We start from the raw sequence: 18,173 nt of genomic DNA, 5'->3' as shown, positions 1-18,173 counted from the left end.
TTAACACTTTCATTTTGAATTTTAAGGTTAAAACATTCGGGAAATTTATGAATATATTCTCGGCTTAAATTATACTTAAAAACGTCTGAATACAACAATGTATTACATAATAGAATGTTGGATTTTATTTTAGAAAGTGCTCAAAAAATGAAAACACAAAAGCAATTATAGTTTTTGTCCTCGGAACATTTGTTTCCTTCAACAAACTTGGGAATCACATGGTATAATATCAGACATAATTTTTAAACAACATAGTATATTTTATAAATGTCTTTTCTTCTTTTTTTTTCTTTTTTCTTTTTATACGTTTCACAGTAACGTTCACACCAGCGACGTTAAGACGTTGTAATTTGTCTCGGAACCTTTCCCACCCGTACCGTTTTTACCAGCGGACACGGAGGTAATTCCTGTAAGCGCTTCCGGTGTTGTCATCGGCCGCAGCTGCATGTTTAGTTTTAATCAATGCCGTAAGTTATGCGTGAAAACCCGAGTTTTCCCCACTAAAATCTCCATTGTTTTATATTGTTCGAAAATATAAAGACACACGTGGCTTTAACAATGAACGTCATCTTTCAGAAGGTAATTTTGTTTTTTTCTATGCTAAATGTTAGTGTTTGTTTCACAGAGGTCACACAGCAGCGACAGACGCACACACATGATCCACATGATCATGATGAAGTTTAAATTTGACTGAACCTGAAAGACAGTTTTATTTGACATTTGACAAATCTCTGTTCAGCTGCGGGATAGTCTCACACAGCAGGCGTTTCTGTTGAACAAGATGATTCAGTTACACAGGTGAGTTTCCTTTAAAGTGTTATAGTATCGTAACATTGCTGAAAATGTGATCGAGTGTTTGATATTTAACATTGTTAAAAATAAAAAATACTGATGTTTTGAAATGTGTTACTATGTGTTACAATGGAAATAAAGTGTTAAAACGTGGAAAAATGAAACACATTTACCTCATTGTAGACAATAGTCAATGTAGTAGTAAAGAAACGTGACGTTCAAGGTTGTGTTTTTGTGTTTATGATTTAAAAAAATAGCCAATTAATCGCTCAAAACTGTTGTGTTTAAAGGGCAACGCCGTCGATTCAGCATCCTGTGTGGGGTAAGACTTGAAAGATGACATTTAGGTTTCTGTAAAGTTGTCTGTTTAATTGCGTAACTATTGTTTTCTCAGGCATCACCAATGAAAGACAATATTATAAAATGCCAACCCATGGAATTGGCCGATGGAGGCATCTGTTAGAGAAAAAAGTGGTAAGATACTGACACTTCTAAATGTGTTGGTTTGCAAATTCTCTGTGAAATTCCTTTGTCATGTGGGCCTAAATGATTGATTAATTGATTATCTCAATGGATTTTGGTGCAAGACTGTGTGATTGACAGGTTTCAGTGTCTGGGAAACATCAAGATAAGGCTGAAAATTACAAAGTTGATTTATAGAAAATGTCTTGTCAGTGAACTAACATTCTCAAAAACATTAAAAATTAAAAAAAAAAACCTTCACATCTGAGCTGCGACTAACCCTTATTTGTTATAACTGCTGTTTATTGCCTTTCAATTACAATGGCCCAATTCATGATTGTTTGTCCATTCATTGAAGCAAAGAAAAAAAAAAGACCACCTTCAGATGGTGCCTGTCGTACCATCGGCGGGGACAGTGTACGGTACACTGAACGTCACCTTGTCAGGTTATGACATGACCGTGGTGAAGTGTTTTTCACAGTACATTCACCACATGTGCAACCGGCTCAACATTAAAGTGGAAGAATGGTGAGGCGGTTCTGTACAAAAATATTACGACAAATTTAAATGAGTTTCTTTTTTAACTGAGGTATAAATGTACATTTATCTTTGCAGCTACGCTTTACCAACCAAAACAACGGAGGTGATGGTGATGCCAAAGCACGGCACTAAAATGTCAGTCGATGCTGTTTTAAAAACGCATAGAAGAGTCGTGCAGGTATATTTTTACATTCTCATTTTGGCTTGTATTTAATCTTTTTACCTCTAAGTTATTGCCATGATGTCAATGTTGTTTGTTTGTTGTGTTTCAAGTTGCGTAGTCTGAGCACAGAACTCTGTCCCATCTTCATGGATGTGTTGTTGAAGAATCTGCCTGAGGGAGTTCAGCTCTCTGTGAAAGAGGTGCGTTGGCTGGAATTTATTAATACTTTTTTTTTTTTTTAAATGCTAATCATTTCTCCATATGTTGCATTGTTAATTGTGGGAGAATCAAACTGCATTTGAAATAATTTTGCTCTTAAATAAGTTGTTTTGTCAATTTCAATATTTTGACACAGGCCTGTGATATTGACAATGTTTTGTCAATTTTGACACTTATTAAATTTATTTGAATATATTTGATAGTATCAACTAAATAACCAGTACTAGATACATTGAATCAAATAAATGTCATGTGGTAATTCATCAATGATACATAATAATGAATGTATGTTTTTTGTGTGGGTATGTAAGTGTATACATATTTTTTTATATTTTTACCCTGCCCTCATATTTACCTCTTTATTTCCCCCCGTCTTCAGCACACTGAGGAGGATTTCAAAGCTCGTTTCAAAGAGCGTCCAGAGCTGCAGGACCTGATGGCTAAACTTAACTGAGGAGTTCAGAACAGTTGACAGTTTTGAAACTTCTTCATATCCATCCACCACGCATGAACTTCATCTCAAACATTTAAATCAAGGATCATCTGGTAATTTATTTTTAGCAATTCTCACCTGTGGGCTACAACGGACATCAAACTGTACATGACATAGTCACATTTTTGTTTGCTTTTTTTGTCTGGAGGTAAAACTTTTTTTGTAGGAAAAATGTTAAAACATGGAAATTAAAATATTTTTGTTTGGATTACAGGGGTTATCTTGAGACTTGTTTTTTTGTTTCATTTTGTTACACAAATACTTGTTGTGTGTTACTGTGAGAAAATCTGTATTTACTGTAGTCTGTTTAGTTTATCTAGTCACTGGTGACTTTAACAACTGATTTTCTTCTTCCATAGGAATAGAAAAGTTGCTATGCTCATTATATAATTATGTCTTTCCTCCAAGCAGATTAGTGTTTAATAATCTCAGATTATTATCTGTTTATCCTAATTGGTAGTAATAAATGTTTAAATATTTCATGCAAGGCAAAAATGCCTCTAAAAACCTTCCATCAGAGAGAAAAGATTGTTTTACATACATCTAAAGGCAGTCAGATTTGTGAGTGACGTGTTTGTATCTCAATAATCAGAGAACTTTTGTGCATGAAATGTAAACTTTATTTGCCAAAAAATCCAAAGAAAAACACACGCTTGCTTTTAATCTCCTGATAAATACACGTACATAGGTTCACTAGGGTTAAGGAACTGTCACTGTCTTCTTCAAATTGTTCAAAGCTGCAGACTCTTGCAAGACTTAAGTCGAAACGACCAGATCAGATTCTCAAAATTCACATCAACAAACATCCAGCAGTCTTGTGCAAGGCCTGTCACTTTCCAAATAGCGCCAACTATCTGCAGATGGTATATTACCTGATGTTGTCACAAATACGTCCAACATTTTACAGACTACTTACAACACTCTTGTCCAGCACTTGTCATTTTTCACATTTCCTTTTTAATCACTTTATCTGTTACCCAATTAATCATTCACTAACGTAGTTTAAAAGAAAAAAACAAACTACAAATTCCACAGAGCCTAAAAGTTCAATATTCAATATGTAAACAGTACAATTTCAAACAAACCAGTAAAATAAGGACATTTGTAAAGAGGCCAATTATTAGTTTTCCACACAATTAAACTCATGAATTAAAGCTGTTTTAGTTCCACACAGACACTGGCAACTAGATATACATTTCTAGGCTAATTTGCTTAGCCTCTACCAAATTTAATAACCTAGCTCACGTTAGCATGGCACCAAAATGACTAGAACAAGGCATGATGTGCCTGTTTTATTGACAGTGATTTACTTGAAAATAAAATTTTCTTAAGCAAATACTAGTTAGGTTGAGTTGATTTGTACTATATTATTTGATGGTGGCAAGGTGGTATGGTAGTAGAAGTATTGTTTACATTTATGTTTGGTATGATAAATACATAAACAGTACAATTTAAAAACAAACCATTACGATTAGGAATTCCTCCATGAATTCATAAATGTACAGTATACTTAAATATCTTATAAACTAAATCTGTTGTTACAGTTAAAAATACACAAGATTAATGGCTAAACAACAGCTAATCACAACTGCACATTCACTCAAAGATAATTCCTTAGCCACCAACAGATTTAGAAGGCTAGCTCAAGTTAGCATGGCAAGAATAAGAACAACAAATAATGTGTACCTGTTTTTCTAGTATTAGTTGACTTGAAAATAAGAATATTTTGTTTAAGCGTTACTAGTTAGCTTGTTGTCTACTGCTAACTTTTTATGTTGACAAGGTGGTCTGGTAGTATGTGTACCACATTGTTTTAACGTGAGAATACTTTATTCACTGTATTTTTGTACCTGTTTAGAATTTAATACTGAACCTTTGTGGCTCTAAAAAAAGAAAAAAAAAGAAACTTCAATTCAACAGACAAAACAATCTTTTCACCCCATTGGAGAAACATCAGGGATTAGCATCATTCCACTTTTCTGTTCTGACATACAGGAAACAACATGTGCCATACAGAGGAAAGAAATATCAAATTACGGTGTTTGTGACCAACCTTTTGTCATGATTCGCAAACTTTGGGAATAAACTCATCTCACAAGCAGTGACCACAACGCGTACAACACAGTAACACATACCATGTTACATCATCAGTTAGTACGATGAAAATGAGTATCCATTTAAAACAAAACAAAAAAACAACAGCATGTTTGTCATAAAAGCCACCACCTGAAGCCAAAAGCAGCCAAATGTATATAAATGATGAGAAGAACACAATCTGAAATAAGGTCAGTATCTGATCTGCCTTAACATTAGAGAAGCACAAACAGGTTATATCCCACGTATTTGTTTAAGGTTAGTAAAACATGATCAGAATACATAGAAACAACAATATATAAGCAGTAAATAAATTAATCAATTTCAAAACAAAATATGTCAAAATACATATTTACATCCTAATATTTGAAAAAAAAACCCCAACAAACCCCAAAACCAAACAGTCCTACGCTAAAGGGATAGTCATACTGTGTTTGAATTTGATTTGACTTTTAGCTTCATATGCTAAATATCTTTACAATATCTGTCTCCATTTCGTCTACAGTAGTTATAACTGAATATTGTTAGGTATTTTACCATAAATATTTATATATTTATCTAATCTAGGTTCATACCATTAAGCATATATAAAAAATAAACCAATTTTTTTTTCTCTTTGCCTACTTAGAACGGTAGTCTGAAGGCTACCTCCATTTCTTATATACGATCTATGGCGTCTATGTTGCAGCATTTACTAAGTTGATATGTACTCTGTACATAAAGATCCAAATTCTGACATCACCGTGACTGATATGTTGATATATTCAGAGCTGGAGGCTGTAACTGCTATTTATCTCAGCAAATAATACAAAACCAACACATTAATTAGAAAGATCCGGCCAGGAGCAGCTAAAACGTCAATCAGTTTGATTTATTTTAATTTATTTAAAATATACAGATACGAGAAACAACAGTCAAGTCAAACTATTGAAAAATTACTGCTGAGCATAAGGACAAAATAAAATGAAGTTACTAAGTCACATGTACTAAATTCACACTTTGATATTTAAGAAGCGCTTAAAATAACAAAAAACTTTGTTTGTCTGCTGCACAACAATGAAAACCAAGGCTTTTTGATTATTTTACAGTTACCACAGTTTTTAACTGGAATTTAGTCAGTGGCATTTTCACTGCTGTTTTCTAGAAAAGACCATTACCCACAGGTCATAGCAGTAAGTACAAATGCCTACCTTTGCCTCAGCCAATACTCTCCACTGTGATTGGTTAGTTATTACTGTCTGTTCATCTGAAGGCTGAAGGTGTAAGAGGGCGACTACCGCTTCACTCAGGCTCTTGTCTTTTTTGTACAGACTGGTCTGGACACTGGAGGTGAAAATCCACCCAGAAATACTCTGCCGTTGTTGGGTTTTGTTTTTGGTAAAATGTCAGTGCAAATAGATAAACCATGGACTGTATATAAGAAGTGGACAGAGCCCTCGTGCAGCTACCAGAAGTGGTTTACAAATCAGAAGTCAATAAAGAGATGATGACCATGTACTGTATGTTTTTTTGTTTTTTTTACTACATAATGTTTACAGCTGCTCAGGTCTGTCTGAGTGGAGTTGGTGTGGTGTGGACTGAGATCGACTTTTCCATACAGTCTGTTTCCTTGTTTGATGCACAGTTGGACAAAAGCCTGTTTCATTTGAGTGCAATTATTTAGGTATTTAGGTATGGATATTTTTGTGACAAAACCATAAAAATCTTAACTCTGACTTTGAATGTTCAGGAACTAAACTTGTTTATCCATCGGTGTCAAACCTACCGCCCTTGTCTGCAAATGAAACTATTTGTCTTTTAGGTATTGTCGAGCCCGACCATTGTTGTTCTTCAAAAATTCATTTCTTCACCGCTGTTGTTCTGACGATAAACACGTTCATATTTTAGTTGCGTGAAGATTTTACTAGGTGAAAAAAGACCGGAGCAATCACATTGAACACATTTTGTAAAAGACCTCTTTTCCCCAGCACATTTTCGTCTTCTCCTATCCAGTCATATCAGCTCCCTGACAGAACACCAGGACTAAACCAACACCCTGTCCTCTCACAACTCAGGAGTTCTTCACTTCTTTCGATTAAACAATTTGTCAAGAGGGAACATAGAATTCCACAGACATTAATGCATAGAATACAAATTGGTCCAACACAACAATATACAGCCAGCAATACAAAAAAAGAAAAGAAAAAACAACAGATCACAAAAAGTGCAATCAAAATAATAAAAGTCTTAGTCATTGGCACTAGGGTTTCAGGAGGGAATTAAGGAAAAGGTTTTTTTTTTTTTAACGCCATCCCAATTTTTTCCGATCTTATAGAACCAAAGAGGCCAGAAACAGATCCACCGAGATTCTGACGCCCGACGTTTGGCTGATTTGAAAGAACAATTAACCACGTTCCATTGAAAAAGGTAAGAGCTGTTTTTTTTTTTGTTAACTAATCATGGCGTCTGGCTTTGCTCTGTGCACACAGTCACAGCTGTGTGACATATATTTCCAGTCAACAGTTGCTAAGGCTTCATTGTGGGGTAAAGAGAAACACAGTGTTAAAAATGTTTTTTTTCTTATAGTTTAGTTCCAACAGTCTTGCTAGCTAATGTGATGGTGCATGGTGGAGTATAGGCATAGGCAGTCAGTGGATTATGAGCCGTCGTTTGCGTTTTATTTTTCCTGTCTGCACTCGGCTTCTGATGCCAGACCTGTTTCTCTTTTTTGACATTTGATCGTCTTTTTTTAATTTCCCAAAACTTCTGTTTGTTTTTCCTTCAGTGAAACCGCCTTCTGGTCACGTTCTGTCTGTACATAATGAACAAAACGGCAAAGTGGGGTAAACAACATGTTAGAATATGTCTCTTAAAGGCCTATTCCCCAAATATTTGAGTTAACTCCTCCTAAAATATACTTGTATTTGCCCAGATGTACGTTGCTGCTTTTGACTCTTTTTGATATTGATATTTTTGTTTAAAAAGAACTACCACAGTTGTCATGTGAGACACAGATTGAAACTATGACAATTTTGCTGCAAAAGCCAGCACAGCTGGATATATTAGGTCTGCTTGAAGTTTTGTTTTTAATATATTAATTGTATATTTACACACATAATCAGCTCATACAGCAGGTGGTCAAACTAACTGATTCGCTCAACTAGGGATGTCCACATTCTGTAAATTCAGAGGTCAGGGAATTTGAGGACATTTATGTCTGAATATCTTTTGCTGTGACAAGTCCTTTGATATCAAGGAATGAAATGAAAATCATCTTTAAAGGGTTTTCCTAAAATATCTTTACTCTTTTGATATAGTATTATAAAGGAAAAGTCGCCAAAGGGGGCGCTCTCTCCTTCCCCACAATCAGATTTACTGCCAGGGGCACAATATTTACGGTCATTTTGTGAACAAAATATATTATAAAAGAAAGTTTAAACTTTTGGAATAATTTGACTGCTTTTTAAACAGATGCTATTTTAAAGTCTAAATTTAATCAGGGCAGAGAATATACTGTAAATGTAAAGAAAGTAAAAGATGGAAAGTAGGACGGGGTGAAAAGTCACTTTTCTAAGAGTTCTAATTCTAAGGCTTCTTAAAGAAATGTTTTGTAAATCAGGGTTTTTAGTAAAAGAATTAATACATGTAATGTTTTTAAATAAAAAAAATTAAAATCCTTTCTTAATAGCTCAGCATTTTTGAATTAATATAAATTCAGTGTTTTTTTATTAATTATTAGATAAAAAGTCTCAATTCTGACTTTCAAGTCAAAAATAAAGTGAAAATTAAATATTCTTTAAAGCCCACACTATTGGCTATAAGAATACAAATCTGCATCTGATTTTATTATTTAAATTTTAATAACATATATATATATATATATAACTTTCATAGCATAATAATGAGAAAAATGACTTTTATCTGACCCTTAACAAATAACTACAGGTTGATGTAAGTATATATTAGCCATAACTTCATGTGAAACCTGATCCCCAAATTGTTTACCTTCAAAATCTGTCTTTAAAATATTTAAACAACACTTTTCTTTTTCCCATTTTCATATTCAAGTTAATATAACAGAAGAAATAAATGCTTAGTCACGCGAGGTGTGATTTAGCATTTAGCCTGAAGGTGAAACTTTGCCATTTCCTTTTTAGTTGTTTGGTTTTGAATCTTGGTTTTTCAGTTTCAAAATCAAACTTTTGCGACTTCAACAAACACAAATAAACATGGGTAAACATGAGACAGACCTCATCGCTAAACTGACCCGCTCAAATTAAACTTCCTCTCACTCATTTTCTCTCACGTACAGACAAACCTGCTGATCTGTTTCCAGATTTCTTCCTCTTCTTCCTCTTCTTCCTCTTCTTCTTCGTCTTCTTTTGTATTGTCTATGTTTCCTGCAGCCTCCCATCTTCCCTCAGCCTGAAGAGGCTGTGACTCTATGATCTGATTGGTTGTTTCTGTAGGTACAGTAGGTGGCGGCTGCCTGTGCATGGTTCTGCGCCATAGCGTGCGTTAGTGCTGGGAGGAGGATAGTGCGTTCTACTTTTTGGTGTGTGTGTCTGAATGTGTGTCTGTGTGTGTCAGTGTGTGTGTTAACTGGATCTGACGTCAGCGGTGAAGCGGGGAAATGATGAGGTGGTTCAGAAAACGGCCGGTCATGATTTATTTTAGTGTGCCAGGAGAGAAGGAATCATGTTGAAGTCAGGGCTGGCTGTGGTGGGGGGTGGCGGTCTGCAGCTCACACTTTTTTAGGAGGTGGAGCCAATTTGATGATCTCATCTTCAGAAGGCTGACGGATGATATCTTTGTTTTAGAGTTTGAAAAGGAAAAGGCAGAAAGAGAGATGAAGACAAGAGACAAAAAAGTCTTATGAATGTTTGGATGTTGAAACATTATTCAGATTTCATAACAACGCCTCATTGTTCAGCCTTGATTCTGTGGGATCTAATCTGGATTAAGAGGATTTCTTTTCCTGATGCCCTGCTAAAAATAATACAAGGGTTCAAAAAGCTATTAAAATGTTTTCATGACCCTTCTGTCGACCTCTGAGAGCTCAGCGACCCAAAGTTGAGGTTGCTTTTTGAAATAATGTGGGCACAGTTTCATATTTAACCACAAGATGGCACTCAGACAACTAAGATACCTTCCATTGAAAACTGTATGACTCATCTTAAAAAAAAAAACCAAAACAATAATTCATGTTGTATGAAAGCCTAGTATTTTGTGCCACATTCTAGAGGTGTGAACACACGCTCTGAACACCAATGCTCCCTGCTGTTTCAGTGGTTCTGGGACACCTGCTTCAGCAGATGTTCTACCGAGCATGTGTGGCTACCTTTGTACTTCTTGGCCGAGGGGATGCGCGTGAGTTTGGTGTCGATCTCGTCGTCCTCAGAGATCTTGAGGACGGTGGTGCGATACTCGATCACCCTCGTCAGAAGGTCCGGTCGCCGTGAAATCTCAAAGATGTGCTCGATGTAGGACAGGTTATCTGTGAGACAGGTGGTTTCCGTTATTATACGCCTTTATCCCGCTGTGGTGAGAATGTTCAGATCAAGAAGTGGCGCTGGCCGCCTTACCCTGGGCCAACTTGTCGTTCTTCTCCAGGTAGCTGAACCACTCTTTGGAGGAGGTGATGTTGTTGCTCTGGTCCTCAGGGATGTCCTCCTTGCAGGCTGACTTGAGCTGCTCCAAGTCCTCATTGGTGATGTTTTCAGACAGGTCGCTGAGCAGAGAGCCGTACTCCGCCATATTCTGTTAGAGACAGAGAAAAGTGTTGGATGAATGGAGTAAACCTGGATACTGAGAAGAAAAACATCCCTTTTTAAGATCTTATTGTGTTCAAACCAGGCCTCTTATCCTTCTCTCCCACTGTTTAAAAATGTTGGCAAAACAGAGTAATGACAATAGCACACTGTCAGAGTGGAAGGGAAAAGAATAAAAACACACACTTCTTCCCCAGAGTCAGTGCTGTCGGAGGCATTCACTAAAGTTCAGCTCCAGTTCCCTGTCGTCTTCTGTTTTTGTTCAATATTCACAAAGCTGTGACTTTTAATTCAATCACACGGAGCAGTGAAAAAATATGCATCCCCCTCTAGTGGCCTGTCAATTCTTTTAGTAAGCACCAGGGTCGCAAAGCCCTTCCTTTGTGGGAAGTGCAGTGTTTTTAATAAAGTTCAGAGGAGTTCTGACGCTGCATCTGTGAATATTGACGCTGGGCCTTGACAATGGCCCCATGTATCTAAAAATATTTTCCTCTCTTTTGATTGGCTCCTGACGCTGTCATCCAGGCAGCTCGGTGCAGTGCATGATTGTCTTTGGTGTAAAACTCTCTCTGCATTTGATCTGAACAGTCTCATCTCAGATAAACACCAAAAAGAGTTGACCTACATAACCGTGCTAAGGCCATACCCACAGCTGCCACTGGAGGGTGCGCTTTCACTGTGGCGCGCATGGTTGTGCAACAGCAACTTCTTTACTCTTTAATCATCTTTAGCTCTGTCACAGGGATGTATGGAGACAGAGTGATGCCGCTGACCAGGTGTTTACATCCAAGAAGAATTCCACATTTATCCACCAGGCTGTTAAAAGCAACCGCGACATTTGAAAGAAGAACATTTTCTTTTAACCATGACATTAAAACAGGGAGAGAAAGAGGCTGTGGTGCTGGTGGTGTGGTGCGTGTGAGGAGGGAGTGAAACCACAGCAGATGTGACTTAGAATGTGATCGTCCCAGAGGCTGATTTAAGGTCAGATTTGTTTGTCTGTTCTGTGACGGGCTCATGGTGGCATTTCAGTTTGGTCTGTCTGATCCACAACCTCAGCACAGTGATGACAGGGCATTTTACCCTCTCTCTCAAAGTGAACCTGTGTGTGCGTGCGCGTGTGTGTGTGTGTGTGTGTGAGAGCCTCCTCAACCCTGGTTGCCCTGACTGCTCCCCACTTAGCAACACAATGGCCCACAGCTCCCCTTTGTGCACGTTTCAAGGAGTGCTTTGGCAATTTTGTCAGCAGTCACCTTGGAATAAAGAATAAAACAAATTGAAATGAACAACGTTGTTCATTTGAAAGAGTTTTTATTGAGAGTTTAATTGAAAGCTGTTATCGTAGCTTTAGTGAAGCTGCAGGGCACAGGTCTCACAGAGAGCATTTATAATGAAGTGGGTACGTGTGTGTGTGTGTGTATACATGTATGAGTTTGGGGGCGGGGGGGGGGCAGTTGACCTCAGTACCATCTCCACCTGTGAGATTATCTGGCCAACAGGAACTCAGAAACAGGGAGTGTGTCCATGCAGTTGTCAAGGTCTGGAGAACAGATGATGAGCAGCGTCTCCCATCACTGGCCAACACACGAGGTCAGGCTGGTCGAGTCAGTGTTTTTCCACTGACTATGTGAGTTTCAGTGCAAGTCACGTGGTGGATAACAGCACAGAACATAATTTAGTCATAACAGGAGCACGGACTAAAAACAAAGGAAAAACAATGGCTTCACTTGGTCTGCCTCACTTTATATCCACCACCAACAACTGGCCTCCTGTGATCTGTATGGGATATTCTGGAGGATTTCTATCTGAGCAGATCTAAACATCCCTCGTATCTAATGATGATGAAAAAATCATTAAGTATATCATTAATCTAAAATAGTACATTCACACACACACATATAAATATAGATATATTTATATACTGTATGTAATATACAGTACACATGATAGAGATGCCTAGCCTCAAGCTACTGCAGTGAAAACTTTTTTTTTACTGTTTCTAGTGCTATTTAAAATATAGAACATGATGTTGTTTCAGGTTTTGGTAAAATGTCATTATTTGTTTTAGAATTTCTCATAAAGTGAACGTTTTAGGAACGAGCAGTGACTTTTATTCTCACGGAAAACAAATAACCTGTGCATTAAACAAATAAAAAGGGACAAGTGAATATTGTGGTGTTTATATTTGAAGTTCTGCTCCTACTGTGATGGTGAAAGGAGGCTGTTAAAAACTTTATGAACAAAATGCAGTACGCTGCCTCTCTCTGTCTCTGTCTCTGTCTCTGTCTCTGTCTCTGGGACGAGGCTGACACTGTGTCCATACATAGAGACCCCACTGTGCTTCACATTCTCATGAACACAGACATGCTATTGTCTGCTTGCTCCTGTGTCTCTGCTGCCTGTGCCTGTGTGTGTGTGTATGTGCACGTGTGTGTGTGTGTGTGTGTGAGGTACAGAGTTGTGAACAGATATTAGATGGCAGTTCTAATACTAGGCTTTACATTGAAGAAAAGTCTGTATTTATTAACCTGTGGTGTAAACACACGGGCGTTTGTTGGATGAAAACAGTGTTTGTTTATTCACATAATTAAAAAAAAAAAAACCCAACAGTGATAAAATGACTAGCCCTAAGTCAGAAGCAAAGACTCAACTCTTTACAATTTTTAGTCGCTCAGTTTCGACAAATGAAACAGCTAGGTGACATTTTTCTTCTGGAACATTCAATGTTTATATTTAGCATTTATTCATTTATTGAAGTGAGTTGTTGCGGCGATCAACGTCCCTCTCACGTTGAATGTTAAAGAGTAGCCAGATGCTCTGAATCACAGGTGTCAAACTCAGGCCCGCGGGCCAAATCTGGCCCCTGGTGTAATTATATCTGGCCAGCGAGTTCATATCAAATGTGTAGTAGAGTTGGCCTGCCATTATATAGCCACTACATACTGGCGTCATTTGTAGTATTAGCAGTGTATGCAATATATTAGCACACGTGAAAAAAAGACATTAAGACTCAAAAGCCTAGAGATAGAGGGACATAATACAAAAACAAATACTACTGACATGTGTTTTAGCTTTGGTTGTTCTTGTTTTTGTTTTTCTAATAATTACTGCTTGTTACTTTTCAGTACTTTTTACAAATATGTCTCTATCAATGTTTAAGGTATTTTTGTGCTGACATTGAGTTTTCCCTTTTGGACCATATCGGATGTTTCTTGGTAAATCTGTCAGTATTTTGACATGTGTTTGTCTTCTATGCTAAAAATGTGCCTATTTTCTTATCCTTTAGCTAGCTTCAGGGAGTTTCTTGGCTTCTCTGTACATCCATTTTTTTGCTGACCCATTTAAACCTTATAGGCTATATCACTAGCTGTAGTGTTATGTTTGAGTTTTCTTGAGTGAGTGAGTTCACTTCAGACTTGTTATATCTGGGCTATCTTTTAGTAATGATGATTATTAGCTCCTTCTGTCTAACAGTCAAACTTTTTAACATCCTACGAATTTAAAATGTCATTTGTTTTTTAGAACTTTTATTATGACCTTCACTGAGAGGCTTCCTTGCAAACACAGAATTAAAGAAACAACTGTCGCCACATGTAACGTCTGTAGACTGGCTGCCCTGCAGCAGTTGCTCTTGCACAAATTCGGATAATTTCAGGTACACGTGTGGAGATTAGCTCTGTTACCCCCCCTCCACGCCCGCCGTGACCCCCCCCACACCTCGCCGCCCTCTCTCTTCCTACGTTTAAATTGAACTGACACTCAACCTGCTGAGTGCTTCTCTTTGTTCACATCACTCACTTCACAAATACCACAGCCACCAAAACTCAACCTTCACGCCAATGATGTTACCATGGAAACCAGACCTGGCTTTGCCTTTGGGCACAGAGACAGTTACCTAGCGACGGGGGCAGAACTTCCCTCCCGCTACTTCTCTTCTCTTGGTTCTTTAACAGTTAAAAGATTATTCACAAAACATTTAAATGAAATTTGATTTAACGCGCGTGGTACGATAAAAACAAACAAGTCACAAGTAGATATGTAGCTGTGCCATGGCATAGTTTATAAATTTAGTGTGTGACCTTTATGGCGGATTAGAAGAAAATGTTAAGAAACGTATTATTTGGTGTCGCCTGAACCTGCTTCATACGAACTCTTGCTTCATGTGAGACTGTAAAAATGATCGTACTGTGGAGATACATCAAGAAAAAAAGTTTGTTTGGCTGCAAAAAATATCTCCACTCGGAATATAAAATCACAGATTTGACAAAGAGGACAGACGTTTGGTCTGTGCTGATTTTTTACCCATGAAGTCAGTGCCGTCTTCACTGTGACACTCTAATCGATAGCAAACACAATGAGCAACACTCAGTCTCCTTCACACATGTGGTGCTGGCCAACTGTGCCGTTGCACACCAGCCTTTACATTTTCACCATGGCAACCCAACCACCAGTATCACAGCTCAGAGTTGGAGACTCTGCAGAAACAATATTCTACACGGTATCTCCAGGCGACCAGTCTGGTGTGTGCTGAAGTGAGACATCCTTTGTTGTCTTTAATCATTTTAGTTTAAATGTACTGACACTCCATGTTCAGTGATGATTTTCAGGAACTACATTTTTAAATATTTTTAAATATTTAAAAAAATTTTTTTTATAATAGTTGAAAAATGTTTAAGGCCATAATCTTAGTCAATAGTATGACCAGGACCATCCGATCAACTGACCAAAAAAATGACCAACAAACCAACCAACATTTAACTATTCAAAAAAATCGTAGAACCAACCAACCAAAACACAGTTAGCAAATCAACAATCAGTTCATCAACCAACCAATCGACCAACACTGCTCCATATTTTTGAACCTGTCGTTGGAAACTAATATCCTTCTTAACTGAAGTCCTCCCCTTGTGTCTCCTGTTGTAGAACAACACCCATCGTTCATCGTTCTTACAGCTGTAAACATAAAGTCACCACCAAAAGGGTTGTGATGCCCTGAAGTGACTGGTCTGACACACTGCACACCTCCTCCCACTCCTCATTATTCTCCTACTTCACTCCTGTTTCCTACAGGCAGTGATATAAGCAGTTAGTCTCTGTCTCCTTCATTAAGTCTCTCATTAAATACACCCTGACCTTTCAGAACCTCCCCTCCTCCACTTTCTCTACCTCCTTCTCCTCCTCCCCCCTGGTTTGACTTGATTTGGACTGTGAGGCAGTGAGTGGGAGTCCTGCCCACTCGCCATCTTTTCCATCTCCTCCTGACTTCATAGAAATCTGTCCATACGTGTGCTGAAGTTATCTGGAGACAACGTTGCTCCAAGCTCAGCCCCGGATTCATCAAGTCAGGCAATGTTTTCAAATATACTGTATGTTGCCGTATTGTCAGAGATCATCTGTTGCTTGAAATGGAACTCACAGCACGTTTTTTCCTTTAGAATTTGACGTGCCTTCAGAGCAGTAAGAGCAGCTACGGCTGTGAGATCCAAGAGTGAGAACTGTTGTTGGTTGACGCAAACACCTGTCTTCAAAAGACAGAAAATGTCTCCATGTTGAGCCAGAGATTTAGTGTTTGCATCTCTGAGTAAAAAGCGGATTGCCCTTTCTCTTTCAAGCAATTGACACCAGCCCACGTGCCTTCGCTTCGCTGCTGTTTCATGTGGTCACGCTTGGCTGCCATGAAAACCAGAGATAAATAAAAATATTGGGCAAATGGAGCAAATAATTGTTTCTCAGATCCAGTGAAAAGACCCACTGGCTGCTTCTGATGCTTCTTTTTAAATACCTCTGTTACCTCTCCTGGTGGCGCTACTGGACTAAAGCAGCATTGTTGTTGTGTCTGTTAAATTAAGGGGCATTTCCTATTTTGATCTCTTGTTGTTTTCCCCTTAACTACAGAGAAGACATGAACTGGACATCATCTCCATTTTTCGAATTAGTTTTACTGAAATGGCAGCTTGCCACTAGGGGGCGACTAATTGCATAGAGCAGTGGTTTCCAAACAGCTCTCCACTTTGGCATTGAGTGTATAGAAATTTTGGCTTCTTGTTATAAAACAATTCAGTGATTTTTAAATGAATGGATGGTTAGAATCAAATATGTTTTTTTTTAACAACAGTTCCATGTCGTTGAAAGATAGTACTACAATAGTAACACTGCAGATGTACTGTATGAATGAAACCCATCGTTGCGCAGAGAGATTAGTACAAATAACCGATGCCTCTTTAATGGAGTCTGCTCAGTCCATATGAATGAAGATCAAGGTACAGGTTATAAAGACTGACTCCACTGTTTCAATGTCATGAATGATCCCACACTGAAGATTCTGTGTCTGTCCACTCTGTCAATTGTTGGTCATGCACTTGTAAACTACACTAATACTGAAAGAGAGAAGAAAGGTCAGTGACTGACGGATACTTATTATTACAACCACCACTCTGCTTCTCTGTAGGTTTGTAATACAGTGATAAATGTACGCCCCCTGTTGACAACAACCAGGGTGTGGAAAACAGTGTTGTCACTGCAGTCACCAACAACAGACCGCCATCTGACAATCTGACAAATTAAAAAAAAAATCTCACTGACAAACCAATCCATTTCCCGCTGCCTGTCAACAAACCAATGGAAACCCAACCATTGACCGACCAAATCAATGACTAACTAACTAAGCCCACCAACCAACCAATCTACAAAATCCCAGGTAACCAACCAACTAACCAAATTGTTATTTTGGTCAACCAACCAATGACCAGCAAACCAATCAGCAATCAGCTTACATCTGCAACCATCTTATCTTTCCACATGTAGGCAGCTAGAGACGAGCCAAATATGATGAGCTGATGATCCCCCAGACCCCCCGCCCCCCGTCTTATTCTAATTATTTCTCGTACACCATGTGGAATCATTCCCTCAGTGTCAGAACAGGATGTGGTGAAACTGCAGGAAACACGGAGTGGATCTGCTTTAAATCCACAACTCTGACATCAATCAGACTGGCTGATGTGAACACTGACCTTGGGGCTCATTGAAAAAAGAAAAACCTCAGGTCTTGGCTTTGCTCCATTTGAATTTTGTTGTGCTGGACAACAGGCAGTTTAAAATTCTGGTCTGGGTTTAGGATAAACCAATTAAAAAGAATAACGTCCCCAGTGTTCAGAACATTTGGATCAATCTCTTCATCTTCATCTTAACACACAGTCCAGTGCTGTTTGTTCTAGAGTGTACATTAGTTTGTATTCACTGCGGTACAAAAGTCTTCCATGGAGTTTCTCTCTCTCTCTCTCTCTCTCTCTCTCTCTCTTTCTCTCTCTCTTTCTCTCTCTGTCTTATTTTGGCTTTTATTCTTTAACTTCAACCCTCCGATTCTATAGGAGCTGGTGCCAAAAAATTAGGGATATCTGTATGCAGGCCACATCCACATGGAGCCCGCAGAATGAAAGTGTGTTTTTGTGTTTGTGTGTCGCGGGGGAGAATTGATCGTTGCCTTCGCCAACACAGACTCTTCACTGGTGCAGCTTCTCTGCAGCTTAGGATATGTACACAGATGGACAGTGAACAAACTGCCCCTGAACACATCGAGAGTCTGTGCTTTAGTTTTTGTGCAAGAAGATTTTTGGATCTAATGAATTTCCTGACCTGGTAACTGTGTGTGTGTGTGTGTGTG

General features: G+C 38.2%; 2 protein-coding genes across 2 annotated transcripts in view; one reads left to right on the top strand and one right to left on the bottom strand.

Annotated features, from left to right (window-relative positions):
• Positions 1-391: 391 nt before the first annotated feature.
• Positions 392-2,877, top strand: mrpl48 (mitochondrial ribosomal protein L48). The gene is made up of 8 exons (XM_008318441.3): positions 392-579; positions 740-798; positions 1,083-1,114; positions 1,187-1,266; positions 1,613-1,782; positions 1,870-1,972; positions 2,068-2,157; positions 2,556-2,877. Exons 1-8 carry the CDS (start codon positions 559-561, stop codon positions 2,628-2,630), a joined length of 630 nt encoding a protein of 209 aa, XP_008316663.1. The 5' UTR covers positions 392-558; the 3' UTR covers positions 2,631-2,877.
• Positions 2,878-4,581: 1,704 nt separating this feature from the next.
• Positions 4,582-18,173, bottom strand: part of pea15 (proliferation and apoptosis adaptor protein 15) — a 32,650-nt gene continuing 19,058 nt past the window's right edge. Inside the window, exons 3-5 of the mRNA XM_008318451.3 lie at positions 10,328-10,502; positions 10,084-10,239; positions 4,582-9,551 (exon numbers count right to left, since the gene is read on the bottom strand). Coding sequence (XP_008316673.1) covers positions 9,487-9,551; positions 10,084-10,239; positions 10,328-10,499 — 393 coding nt within the window. The 5' untranslated portion in view covers positions 10,500-10,502 and the 3' untranslated portion in view covers positions 4,582-9,486. The remainder of the gene's footprint in view (positions 9,552-10,083; positions 10,240-10,327; positions 10,503-18,173) is intronic.

The sequence above is a fragment of the Cynoglossus semilaevis genome, chromosome 1 (assembly GCF_000523025.1).
Source record: "Cynoglossus semilaevis isolate Cse_v1.0 chromosome 1, Cse_v1.0, whole genome shotgun sequence".
Classification (NCBI taxonomy): domain Eukaryota; kingdom Metazoa; phylum Chordata; class Actinopteri; order Pleuronectiformes; family Cynoglossidae; genus Cynoglossus; species Cynoglossus semilaevis.
The sequence above is the reverse complement of the archived record's forward strand: the minus strand, read 5'-3'. Positions and strand labels throughout refer to the sequence as shown.